Source organism: Syngnathus floridae, chromosome 11 (genome assembly GCF_059516105.1).
Source record: "Syngnathus floridae isolate MCC-2025c chromosome 11, RoL_Sflo_1.0, whole genome shotgun sequence".
NCBI lineage: Eukaryota > Metazoa > Chordata > Actinopteri > Syngnathiformes > Syngnathidae > Syngnathus > Syngnathus floridae.
Window position 1 is genome coordinate 14,853,767 of NC_142423.1, and position 13,734 is coordinate 14,867,500.

The window sequence follows — 13,734 nt, forward strand, 5'->3', positions numbered from 1 at the left end:
CATGACAAAAAATGACGCAATATTGAGGAAGAGAAAAATATTCTCTTGCCTCTGGCAAGGCTGCTCTGACACTCACCTCTGTCAGATGTGCCTCTGGGGAGGCTCGCCTTACTCTTGCAAGAGGTGCCACTCTAAAAAGTGCCTTCATATCATTCGGCTAGATATCTTCTCTTTTAGACAACATTTAATTGTCTAAATTAAATAATATTTAGTATGTGGGGGGGTACATAAGAAGCATACTTAGAGTAGTGTAAAGATTCCCAAAATGTCACTTAAATAGTGTCATATATATATAGGGACATGTATCCGGTGAAGAAGAAAAAAAACCGATACTAAAAAAAGAAGCTATCCTGGCAAGAATGATTGATTAAAACTATAAGCTCTCTGCTGTCTGTTATCAGTACAGATATGACAAGTTGTTGTATCAGTTGGACTTTCAAAGTGACAAGGAAACACTTTGGTAACATGGCCGTGCGTACATCTGGGAGCTTCTCTTCTGCTTTGATTTCCAGAGATTATGCCAGATTTCTGCCTCTGAGGACACGTCTTCCCGGTCGGTGTAAGGCACACGGATATCTGGTAGATCGCTACCTTTTTTTAAGCATACAAAATGTATTATGAGTGCACATGTCCAAAGTTAACATCTTAAAGCGTTGAAGTAAAAAAAGCTCATTGGTATCATTGAATTCCTTCATCCACTCTCAAATGGAGGAAATATTTTATTAGGAATCAGGCTGAGCAGAATCAATAATGGAATCATTCAATTTATAATCATCTCCATACCAAATCATAACAAGACATGAAAGAGGTCCATGCCCAAAACTGAAGTAATGCATTTTGGTTTAACTTTAGCGTAGCAATTTTTTTGTGAATTGCCTGGTACAGTGATTCTCAGACTTTTCATACGTGGATATATACTTTGTAAGTGCTACCTCCTTCATTTTCTTGGCTTAGGTTGATAAGATCTTTTCTTTGATTCTCATGAAATGTTGTGTTTTATTTGATTGTATTTGTATTTACTTCAGTTTGCCGGTCACGATGCTGCTATGAGCGCAGGAATTCGGGCACAAATGGAAGCAGATATTGGAGACAGATGGGCGCCCCTTTTCCATTTCCAGCATGTGGCATGAAAAAGATGGTGCTCGCAGATTTTATTATGAAAGCAAAAAATTATTCAGATGTCAGCTTGAGTAAACACAGGCAGTAAAAATGGCTTTCCGCTGAGTGTCAAAGACGACACACGGGAAGTCCAGCAAAGCCGACACAGACAAGTGAGATAATAAAGGAAGAAAAATGCTGCGTTCAGGTTGATAGTGCCAAAAAAAGAACCTCACTTCCCCTTGTTACTGCTTCCACCTGCGATTTGGCAGCGCCATGGTATCAGCACATAACTAACAAGACTCTGTTTGGGCTGCTCTTTCCTCATATTCCAAACCATATTTTTGTTTCATTATTATTTCACATCAGTATCATGCAAAGAAATGCCAAAATCTGCACACTGTAAACATTCATTGTGCGATTGGGAAATGTGGAACACACACACACACACCTACTGGCACAAAGATGGGGGAAATTGGATTCTTTTTGGAAGTATTGTCAGCAAACTCTTTACTTTCCCCTTAGAGAGATGATGTCACTCCGCACTGCTAATAATAACAACGTTTGAACACGCTTTCTCAGGGCTGAAGTGTAAGTCAGGAAAGTGGATGAGGAAATTTCCTGTATTTCAAGTTCAGATCAATACAACTTTTTTTTGTTTGTTTGATATTTTAAGAAAGTGAATGAGGAGGCTGCATGTCCAGAACTCATGTGTGCGCTCTCAGAGTTATTCCTGTGGGGGCAAGAGCGGCAAACAGAGCCACATACACTCATTATTTTTAGTCCTGTTTGCTCTGGGCTCCGCTCCGAATTGCCCTCTTCCTCCTCCTCCTCCTCCTCCTCCTCCTCCTCCTCCTCCTCTTCTTCTCAATCTCATCTTCTTCTTCCCGAGAATAAAGATCATCAGTGGCAAAGAAAGAAATGGAATAGAGGAGGAGACAACGTACATATTAAAAATAAATTAACTCATTTAAAATATGATTGACAGTTACTTCGGTTTGGCTAAATGTTCACAAAGTGCAGGAAATGGCACACGTTAGCTGAAAGACTTTCCACATTTAAACTGACTTACAGTCTGAGGCCTCCATTAGAATTGCTCTTTGTCTTAATGGTATATCTAAGGTCTTCATATTTTTCGAGGTTGAAGTCAACAGGAGTAGAAACGTGCATATGAATTTCCGTGGCAATTGATCACCATTTCACACACTAGGTGACAACCGAAGGTAAAAAAATCAAGCCGGGAAATGCTGTGCATTCCAAGTACGTGATCCGTAATTCGTAACGATAAAAAGTCAAAGATTCAATTACTCCGTGGTTATATTTGAAGCAACATTTTAGTTCATTGTCAAGCAAGCGCATCAAGAAGCTTCATGTGAACTGCTAGCACTGCTGTTGGAGATCTGATGGTCGCGCTACGGGGCTGGAGCTGATTTAGCATGTGAAAGCCAGGAGAGGAGAGCCAGAGAGCATGCTTATGATCTATCATGCTGGGCCACCTGCTTTCTCCAAAAGAAGAACACTCAAATGCCACACAGCTGCTGCGCTCAGCCAAGCGTGAAAAACAACACTACAGCACAAAAGACCACATCCGCTCGCTGCCTGTATAAATACATACGCAATATATCTCCACAAACACATAGCACATTTGTGTATATATATATATATACGTATATATGGCAGACATATCCAGCTCCAGTTCTTGATAGCTGTTTATAAAACCGCTTGAAGAAGATAAGTGAGGATTCTTAAGTGTGAGGCAACAAGTTTTTCTTCACAGTATGATGCTGTCACATTTGTGTTTTCGCCAAGGATGATAAAGCACATGCTCTTAATGACTTATTAATGCACAACAACGTACACGCACACGCGGAGATATCTGTCCTACTTTCACCAGCCGCCCGAGCTAGTCGATTGTCTCGATTCATTTGTGAAATGTCGACAACAAATACAAAAGAAATAATGAGAAGAAATATCGGAGAAGAACATTTTCAAAGAGCCAAGATTCCTATCCCCAAATCATTTCTTTCTTTGAATGATGAATAGTTCCTATTCTGTTGAAGTTGACAGCTGCCATCAGGCATCACAGTTCATTAGCAGTGAGCCAGAACCCTTTCATTTTCATGTTCTACTCCTCCTACTCGCTTCGACCCTGACCGCTGATGTCCTGTCACAATTGCAGAACATGCTCTTCGGGGGGGGGGGAGAAGGGCCTCGGCAAAATGTGCCGCTTCACGTAACCGACCCTTCACTCCTACTTCAGCCCAGGGGCTCTCCGGGTTGGGCAACATATGCCATATTTTAATCCAGAAGTGCCCTCTGTCAAATCATTAAAGCTGCGAAGAAGCCACTTCTGTCAAGTTCTCCCCCGTTCCCGTCAGTCTCTGGCCCAACGTGGACATGCTGTGCGACTTAATGGAGCCGCGAAAAAAATTTCTATGCCTGCTTCTTGTGAACATGAAGAGCTCAGATGAAGCGAGGCGTTTATTGAGCGATCGCTGACGGCCCAGCAATGACGGAGGTAGACTAATGGACTTGTGAGAATAGCGGTGACATAGTTATGATGTCAATGAGAATATCAAAATTGCTCAAATATTCTGAATTTTTAGCCGTACAATGTGCATTGTATTTGTTACACATGCTGTAGCCATTGATTCAGCAAATGGGCAATGTTTGGCCTCTTCGGGGATCCTTAGAAGAAAGATGGCGCTGAGACATATCAGCGTATGACATTAAAATATTTTGTTTTCATGTAGTAAGGCGATAACATTTGGTATGCTAACATAGAGGGGGATTGCAACATACTAAAATGGCTTACTAAGAAGGTTGATGATTGGACCACATGACAGAGCTGTTTCAAATATTCGGATTCTTTGGACTCTGCAGCATGACCTTTCTCTGGTGCGTTTTTCCTCACAAGGCAAACGAAAATCATCAGCTCGAGTCGCGAAATAATAAAACGGGGGAGCGAAAAAGTGATTGATCGCAGCATCCTAACAGGATCTCATATGACCCACCAGATCCATACCCGCGCTCTCGGCTTGATTCTGCGTTTTCTCTTTGGCTCGCTTTGCTGCCACTTTGTCAGCGGGTGTTGGACACAAAATAATTGCTTCTATATTTCCTCCATTGATTTCTGGCACAGGGCAGCCTGTGCTAAAACCCTCGCACACACACGCACACACCCAGTCCGCCGCCATAGCAGCAGTAAACGTATTTACAGCTCGTCTTTTTGTTGATTCCACAGCTCGTTATTAAGAACATGTCATCACAGCTCTTAAATTAAGCGTGGCGTTGCCAAGTTCAACACGCAGAAAGATAAAAGGCCTGAAAAACGAGGGTCGGGAGATTCAAAGACTCGATAAAATACCCGCTCGCGTACAGTATGCGAATGAAGGCGCCTTTAAATTCTCCATCGCTTTAATTGTTTTTATTGAGGTCGTAAGTTAAAAGCATTGACAGACTGCCAGTGAGAGTTTGCTGCAGGTCAATTTTGATGAAGAAAATCACACATTGGCCCCTTGTCATTTTCTCTCCCGAATGAGAGTTGCAGCTCTTAATTACGCCACTCTTCATTCTCCTTTCGCCTGGCCCCCGTGGCATGTCATAGCTATAATGAAGCAGCCCTCCCTCCCTCCCTCCCTCCCTCCCTCCTGCAACACACAGCGCTATCATTTCACATAGTGGGTTGTCCTCGAGATGAGCAACACAGCACACATAACGATTTGGCCACTGACAATCGTGAGCCTCCTTCCCCAAAGCAGATGTCAGGTTTGATATTTTCAATCATCACCTCCAACAATTTTCAAACCAGAGCGGCAGGATAAAATGTCTCTTAACACACCTCGCACCACGTGAAAATCGCGCGGGATAATTAGGTCCAGAATCTAGACTTGGATAACTGATAGAAAAGTGGTGGTAGTAGCAGCAGGCCATACACATCGATTCATTAATAACCCCGTGTGACATTTGATCCTTTCTAGTTCATTCCTCTCAATTCCAATGAAATCCTGTCTGAAGCATCCCACTTTTATTGCCCTAAATCTGCTTAAAAAAAACGCCATCGTCTCAGTGTGACATAGTATGCAATTAGGGAGCACAAAAGGTGTCCATGCAGACACACCCGCCAGCGGCAGGATGCCCGGGGCAGGGCCGCTGACATGAATTATTAAATATTTGTAAATGAATTAGCGCCTTGGGGGGGAGGGGGGAGTCACCTGTGAACACAAGCAGAATTTCAGATCTGCAGTCACAAGGAAGGAAGGAAGGAAGGAAGGAAGTCCAGTTTATTTAGCAGCTCATACTTATGATGTGACAATTGGTTATGGGATTTTCCTTTGGAGCAAACAATTGAGCACACAAGCGCGGCGACCTCAAAGTGTTTGCGAGAGGCGCATGCAAAGCAGAGAGGAAAGGTGAGAATGGGGCGAGGTGCATGTGGAGCGCTTCCCCTGAGTTACCTTCCCTTTTATTTTCTTGCACCCGCGTCCAAAGCCCAGGAGAAATTAATCCCGCCGCACGACTGCTGCTGGTGATATTGTCGGTGAGGGACCTTGTGAATGTGTGTGTGTGCGGAGACAGTCAGAGAAAACAGCAAGGTCAGGAGAAGTAAATTGTTTTTACCGAGGCGAGGCGTTTAATTCTGCTTTATATATGAAAAGCGGTAAAGCGGCATGCTGCTCTGAAAAAGAACCACCGTGCCCGTCATCTTAATAAAGTGCTCGCAAATTGCTCCGACAGCAATACAATTAGGATCAAATAGTGACTGAGGACACTTCTTTGCTAAACTCTCCCATTTGGAGGGGCGTTTGGACCTTTGAAATCATATCAATCCATGATATTGCCATTGAGGTCAACTTTAGGACAAAATAGCAATTACCATCACGTAAGACCACAAGACAAGAAACAAAGCAGTTGAAGATGACGCGGAAGATATTGATGAAGGAATTGTACATGTTGCAGATGAGACAGAAAATGATGAAGACGGAGCGACAGAAAACGGCAACGCAGAAGCGGTCAAAGTTACAAAAGGCCGAGATGAAGAAAATGGAGAAAGTTGCCGACGCAGAAGCCCACGTCCAAGATGTCGTTGGCCAAGAATGTGCCAAAGAGGACAATAGAAGGGACTGGGAGAGCACAAAGTGATGATGACAAAGACCAGAAGGAAAAATGGATGAATAAGCCAAGACAACAGACAGCAGGAGACAGAAGATGATCAAGAAAGACGAATGCCATTGATGACATCTTTTTCCATTCCTTCTAATGTGGCGGAAAAACCATTGAGTGTGTTTCCATCCTCGTTGACTCGCTTCTACTCGATTCATCAGCTCAGAGAAATGTTGCCTTTGCACCACAACAACACATCCATTGTGTACCAGCATGAGACGAGGGCAAGGAAGAAGAAAACGACGAGGGCGGGTGGGAGGCGATGCTCGTTCCAATAGATGAAAGTCAAGCGTCTTTGAGCGACGGCTTCTTTCACAGCGTCGACATCGGCACTCAAACGCTGGACGACGACTACGAGAATCCCTTGAGATGCAGTGTGGTGGTTCTCGTTCTATGCTTCTGCTTTTACGTCCCTGAAACCAGTTGGGAGACAACATTTGGAGAAGTAGCTGTTCGCTGATTCGGAAAGACATTCTTATAGGGTGGCAAAATATCAAAACAAATAAAAGTCATCGGTGGAATGGAGACCGCTGCAACAACGTCACCATAGCACACATTCAGCCTCGCTCTCGCTCTATCTGTCTGTCTCTCTCGCTCTATCTGTCTGCCTGTCTCTCTCTCTCTTTCTCTGTCTCTCTCTCTCTCTCTCTCTCTCTCTCTCTCTCTCTCCGGACACACACAGAGTCTCAGACGTAGCTGCAACCAGCAGACACGCATGGTGCAAATTAGGCCGAATAAATAAGAGATGGAGTTGCGCCTTCCTTCCTTCGTCTCCGAGTCTAATCTCCGAGGTAGGCGGTAGAAACAGCTTGCCACATCAGGTCGCATGAGCGAGCGGGACACCGCTGGCTTCCAGGAAACCAATTTGTTTGTTTATTGTCTTCATGTTTTTTTGTCTGCGGTTACACTTCATCGCGGCCGGGCCCATTGCGGACATGCTCGCCTTAAATGGCATCAATAAAACACGCTATGTGCTCTGCCTCCTCCGACAAGGCTGCTTTTGTTGCCTATGGCGGGCCTTCCCACTCCCCCTTAAAAGGGTCCCTGGATTGGCTTTGCCAGCTGAGGGGGAAAAAAAGTGCTTTCGAAAGCCATTAGCCTACCAGAACACGTTCCAAAATTGGGCCTAATCATGTCGCTAGATGGGCCGACTTTTTCTGGTTCACAGATTACTGCCGTGAGAGTGACGAAAAAATGGAGGAGGATGATATTTAGCTGGTTGTGCTACTGCTGCTGATTCAACAAATGGGCAAACAAAAGCATTGAAACAGACTACTTCATCATGAAATGATTCACCTGACTGTTGAGTACATGCTGAATAGAAGAATACGCGAGAGAAAAAGTCAACAAACACTATCCTAATTGGATTCCAGCATATATTATATTCATCTTGTGTGCTAAATTGATGAAGCGCTTGCATGCATTGTTTTAGTCTCCTGCTCACCTGCACACACCTGCACACGGGACTCACTATCGATCTGAAAGCGCGAACGGCAAGCCGGCAGAGAACGCAAATACAGCCTGCGGTGGCTCCTTAAAAAGTCCAGACGAGCCTCTTCATCGTGGCCGTCCTCCTCTTCCTCCTCTCCTGGTGGCTCATGCATTTCAAGCAGGCGCCTGCCGAGGCTGCGGCCCAGGCAGGCGCATCCGTTTGTAGCGCCAAGGTTGTTTTTTTCAAAAGTGAAAATTGCCATGCTCTGGCTGTCTTTTCTTTCGGAATGCTGAAATTTGTTTGTCGATGCCTGCGGATATGTTAACCTTGCTGTACTGCTGCGGGTACGCTTGCTGTTGATCATCTCGTCAAATGACAAAACCTCTTTCCACATTTCCCACTGTTCATTAGATCTGGAAAATGTCATTTTCTATCGCAACCTATAGTTCTATAACCGATGATTTTATCGTAGAGTGGAACCTTAATTTATCCCAAAACAAAACGAGTACCTCAATTTAGAAAATGCAATGTTCCTTTGATTCATCGCCACTCGAGTGAATTGAAAGAAAAAAAACTCGGTCACTGCTGTATTTATTATCTGTAATCCATTTGTCTCGTGCCAGCGATGTGTCAAAATCTAAGAGACACCTGTAGATGGCAGTGTTGCATCACTGTGAATTAGAGATCAGCACAGATTCTTAGTAGAAGATAAAGATTATGGCATGAATTTTGGCCTTGGCACATTGATAATGAAAGATAGAAATGCTCACAAAATATGTACGGTATCAACATACTTCAGCAGAACGGGACAAACAGTCCAGAATTTTTAATGGAGAATACTCGCAAGTAGCTGCTGTTAGCCACAGCTCACATCCCAACACTCACGCTGAACTATAACCAGCCAAACCGATTCTAGCTCGTGATTGTCACTCACTAGCTGTCACTCTAGCCCCCCATCTCCACTAATCCCAGGGTGGCCTTTGCTCCGCCTGTCAGCAACGCCAGCCAATAATGCGGCACAATAAAAGCCTCCAGGACAACAGTGGGCCGCAGGCAGCTTCAAGGGCTACTGATGGCGATCTATAAAACAATATAATGGCTCTCCTGTCAGCCAAGGGGTGGGGTGGGGCAGCGGAAAGGGGTGGGGGGGGGGGGGGGGAGAAAAGGAAAGATCTACGCCTCTTCGGACTCTCTGAGGAGACTTCAATTAATCACTGCTGAATTGCATCAGCCCGCAATAGGCGTGTAAGGTTATTACCATGCGCTCTCCGCAGGATGAAATGCGATGATAGCGCTAATTGAGGGAAGAGCCAGCGAGGACGGGAGGGGAGGGGAGCAGGGGAACAAACAGCTGACCGCACAACAGTTGTCTAAAAGGATGAAGGGCACTTACAGGAACAAGGTGAACACATGGATGGGAGACAGGATCATGCAAATCACAGTCTTGAAGACAATAAAACATAGTCATTGACAAGGCTTCCAATCATCTGCTGCAAAAATAATAGGCTCAACTGGGCTTGGTCCCAAAGGCGTCTCCAAATGAATGGATGTTTCACCTGCCTGGAGGCAACTGCCATTAAAGAGAGAACGTCATCAGAATGAATTTAACCCCAAATCCCTGCAAAGTTAGCAGACGACTGACTTGAAATGAAAGTTCATGAACTCGTTCAAAATTTGCACAAAGGTGAACTGAACCAAGCGCATTTTTGCTTTCTGAACCTTTTTGTAGACGCGCTCATTCTAGTGCCAAGGTGAACACATGGATGGGAGACAGGATGTAAAGAGAATGCTGCTGTCAGCCACAGCTCACGCACAGACACTCACGCACAGACTGACCAACACCTTGCTTCTTAAAGGCACATCATTAGGACACTAACATTGTATTTGCGATACATTTTATGCTTGCAATTTGTTTTTGGTATTTAAATATGTTTACAGTGTGATTTCAAAAGTGTTTAACTCAATTGTACCTCAAGAATTGTAAAATAACATAGCATGTTGTAATGTAGCATCATAGCATAGCATGATGCTAGATAACATACTACCTCATTGTAAAGAATCAGGAAAAAAGAAGGCATTGTTACAGGCGACAACAGAACAGAACATAACATCGTAACATCTGACGGACCTAACGTAATGTGGCATTATCGTACCTCATCAAAATGAATTTTAAAATGTATAAAAAAAAAAAAACTCATCATCTTAAATTGTTCCGCATCTTAACGTAACAAAATTTAACATAACTTATAAGATATTGTATCGTTACTTATTGTAACAAATCAAAATGTATCGTTCGGAACACAACATGATGTGAAATACCGTGTTTTATTCACTTTGAGTAAATTATTTAAAAAAAGTTTCACCATAGCCTCTCTGCGCTTAAGCTTTTTACCTCCACAGAGTGGGCGTATCCCTCACCGTGAATAAGGCTTTACTGTATTCGTAAAAGAAGCCGCTGTGTGATGTCATGTTAAATGACGCAGTATGCTCATTTCAAAGGATACCACTCCGATCATTGGCATGCCATCCGGAACTGTGACAAATGTGGACCTGAAGTTTTTTTTTCACCCCCCTTCACTCTCTATTTGTTCACAGTCCTCCAGCAGCCATGAAGCATCTCTGAGCAACAACCTCTGCATGGCTTTGTAGATGATGCACAAATGGGATTTCTTCTTGCGCATCATATCTTGTTTGACAAAAGTATCTGCAGCCTTTGATATTGAGGCGATAAGAGGTGCAAATAGGGGAAGGTGGGTGGTGTGAGAGGGGTCTTTCTCTCTCTTGCCATTTGAGCTGAAGAGCACGTACCACGACTTGGGCTCTGCATCCACTCAGCATGGATGGAGTGCAGGCAAGACAGAAGAGTCTTTTTTGTGCATCCAAATGGAGATGCTGCACAAATGCACCTTTCAAGACAGCCTGCTGCATAGCCACACGATTGAAATCACGATTATCAGAGGACATGTATTGTAGGCTAAATGATATTTCCTATGTGTCGGATCCATCCAAATATATATATGTAGTACACGCATGAACTTCATTCAAATGCAATTAAGAGTGAGGTGCGCCCTACCTGACGTCGTGATGTCAATTAATCCCGAGATTTCATTTATCCTCCATTTTCAACCACAAAGCCCAGCCAGACATCTTCTTCTTGTTGTTGTTGGAGGAAAAAGCAATTTCCCCTCGGCTCCAAAAAACATAACCTTGGTGTGAAACGATGCACTCAGTTTGTGTTGTTGTGTTGTTCTCCAGACGCGGACAAACAATCCACCGGCCGGTGCAAGTGTGATGGAGGCGAGAGGCAGCTTGAAAGTGATAAAAGTTGCGGCTCCTCAACTTCTCATCTTCTGGTGCTTCCGAGCGTCTTGTGCAAACGCTCAGCCGTCACGCATGCTTTTTGCCATTTGTCATGCAATAGAACAAATGATGGGACAAAAATCCTCCATCGTCTGGACCAGTTGCGGTTGTATTTTCTTTGGAGCTGCGTCTTCCTCTGGTCGGAAGAATGATTTGGACTGGAGGCGTCCGACGGCTGATGAGAGACGCCAGAGTCATCACGCTGTACCACGGAACAGCGATGAGCGTCTGTGCCGGTGTTGTAGCGCCCCCCTGTGGTGTCGTCAGGGAGGGAGCTGAGTTGACCTCACCTCAAGGCTTGTTGAGGAGGAGGATATGGCAACAGCTTCTCACTGTTTGGGTGAGTGAAACAGCCTTTTGTCTCCATGAGACACACTTTGGTCCATCTTATTGTATCCCGTCTTAGCTTTCTTTATCTTTATTGTCATATATACTGCGGCATCCTTTTTTTGCGTGATAACACACCCAATAAAAGAAGTTAGGCTGATCTGTGAAAGACTTTGGATAATTCAAGACTTTGCTGACTTTGATCGGAGGGTAGGGAAACTGTTTTAACTGGGCCTTACGGTCGGTGTATGGGATCCTGGCTTTAGGCTAGCAAATGATGTGCTCATTGAATATTACGTATATGGAGTTAAGACTTTTCAAAGTGTGCTGTCTGAGACATAACCAGCCTCTCCAGCAACGGAAGCTGTGTGGTCAACTCTCTCCTCAAGCATTAGCGGCAGGAACTCTTCCCTCCACTAATTTTGTTATCGTTGCAATTTTACTTTCCATTTTTCACACACTCGCTTTTCCCTCGGGTAACAATTCATCTTATTGTGTCGCATACGCTCTTGACTTTGGCCAACTTTTTCTTTTGATATTATTATTATTTTTTTATTTTGTTTTTGCAAACACCTTGTGAGCTGTAATCCTCCTGAATGGAAACCCACAGAGATGAGGTTGCATGACAAAGAATGTCAGGACAGTAGCATTGACCCGGCCGGGTAAGGCAGGATTTTCCGTGCTGATATAGGCCTACCAATGCTATTGCCTATGAATAGGGAAGGTGCTCTTTTGATTCTATTTATGTCTGTCATGATATGATCCCCAAAGAACATCATATTTCCATCCTTCCTCTCTGTCACGCGCTCACAGAGCAAAGAGATGACCTCATTAATCTTTGGTGCATTGTGCGGACCCATCTTGTCATTCCCTGACACCGGACTTTGTGACACGGGCGCCGCTCATTAAATCATCTGACAGGATGAGGTCGGCGTTGAGGTGAGGAGTCTCCAGCTGCGCGAGCACAGATAGCGGAAGCCGCCGGCGCTCGCTTTTGTGTTTTGAGAGCTAGTGCCCACGACGGATGTGGCAGCCACAGATGAGTCAGGAGGTCACTGCGGTGATTTGGCGTTAAAATGAAAAGAAAAGGCTTTGCTCTCTGAAGCCTTCATTTGAAGCATGTGCTGTGTTCAGAACACTTGAAATCACATCTCCTTCACTTCTTTTGTTTGTCTTTTTGCGGTCGAAGCTTTCCTCAGCAAAGATGCCACCAAAGACCGAAACGCTTGGAAATTGACCAGAACGCGGGCTCCGTCAAAAAATGTAGATTGCATGTAAAAATCTACAATCTGTCACTCATTTTGCTGTTCTATGATGACTTGGCCTCGTCCAAAAGTCAATGCGGGAAGGACGTCAATGCCAGCGGTCCTGCTTAAAATAACAGCGCACGGCACGAAAGTCCCCCTGAACCCTCGTTTGCCTTCGTTGTTGCCAAAGTGTGTCTGAAAACATGTGGGACGGAAGGCAGGCAGGCAGGCTACTGTGAGAGGGAAAATAGGAGGCATAATGGCCTCAGGAATGGAGCGAGCCATCAATAATGCAGCGGAAACGCCGCTTAATGCCCTCAGTTAGTCCAACAGGTCCACAGCCGCTGGGACAGTTATTCTTCTTCCGCCGCAGACACTCGGCTAGAGGCCGCTACATCAAGGCTTTATGACTGTGTGCGGGCGGGCACCGCGTCTTTTGCCGACCTTTGTCCCGCATGAGCCGTTCACGGCTTTTTATCAATCGAGCCGGAAAAGGAGCAGCCATCTTGGCCCGGTCTCTAAAGAGGGTAGACTACTGTAATCAAAGGGAACCACGTTGCTGAGGTGGAGCCAGGTGATGGACAACAATCAACAAATACTATCATCTACAAAGACACAGTACAAACTGTGGCTGGCATCTGAGGATGGAGAAGATGACACGCAACAAAGAAGCACAAAAAGAAGATGCATATGGCCAAGAAGTCAGCGACCAAGAACACAAAGGTAAAGGTAGCTACAAAAAAATAAAAATCCATGACCACAGAAAATAACAAAGAGGACAAAGAAGAGCAGTACTTGAAGTCCATCTAGTGGGCAACTCACAGAAGCGCAAGCTCAATCATGTCGTAGTCACTTAACGTTGCTAAACATTAATCATAAAAATACTGATGATAACAATACCACAACAAAACGAAATAGCTACATGTATATATATTGAAATAAAAAGAAATACAAATGAAGTGGAATCAAGTCGATTACATTTCAATGAAAATACCTTGTTTGAATGCACCTTATGTTGTTACTGATAACAGATGGAATCACAACAGGCTCTTAGAATCAAATAGTTGCGTAATAAAAGTACACATCCGCTGATATCAGTGTAAGCCC

The 13,734-nt window shown here is 44.3% G+C and overlaps 2 protein-coding genes across 4 annotated transcripts in view; one reads left to right on the forward strand and one right to left on the reverse strand.

Moving 5' to 3' along the window:
* The window catches only part of tafa3a (TAFA chemokine like family member 3a), a 51,947-nt gene extending 40,676 nt beyond the window's left edge, over positions 1-11,271 (reverse strand). Inside the window, exon 1 of one of the 2 annotated variants that reach the window (XM_088389375.1) lies at positions 10,767-11,262. The gene's annotated coding sequence lies outside the window, so the exon portion shown is untranslated. Of the gene's footprint in view, positions 1-10,766 lie in introns of both variants that reach the window. The other variant, XM_088389374.1, reaches the window with a different exon arrangement.
* Positions 11,272-12,190: 919 nt separating this feature from the next.
* The window catches only part of ppm1j (protein phosphatase, Mg2+/Mn2+ dependent, 1J), a 9,259-nt gene continuing 7,715 nt past the window's right edge, over positions 12,191-13,734 (forward strand). The window contains exon 1 of one of the 2 annotated variants that reach the window (XM_088389369.1): positions 12,191-13,356. In XM_088389369.1, coding sequence (XP_088245495.1) covers positions 13,312-13,356 — 45 coding nt within the window. In that variant the 5' untranslated portion in view covers positions 12,191-13,311. The remainder of the gene's footprint in view (positions 13,357-13,734) is intronic. The other variant, XM_088389370.1, reaches the window with a different exon arrangement.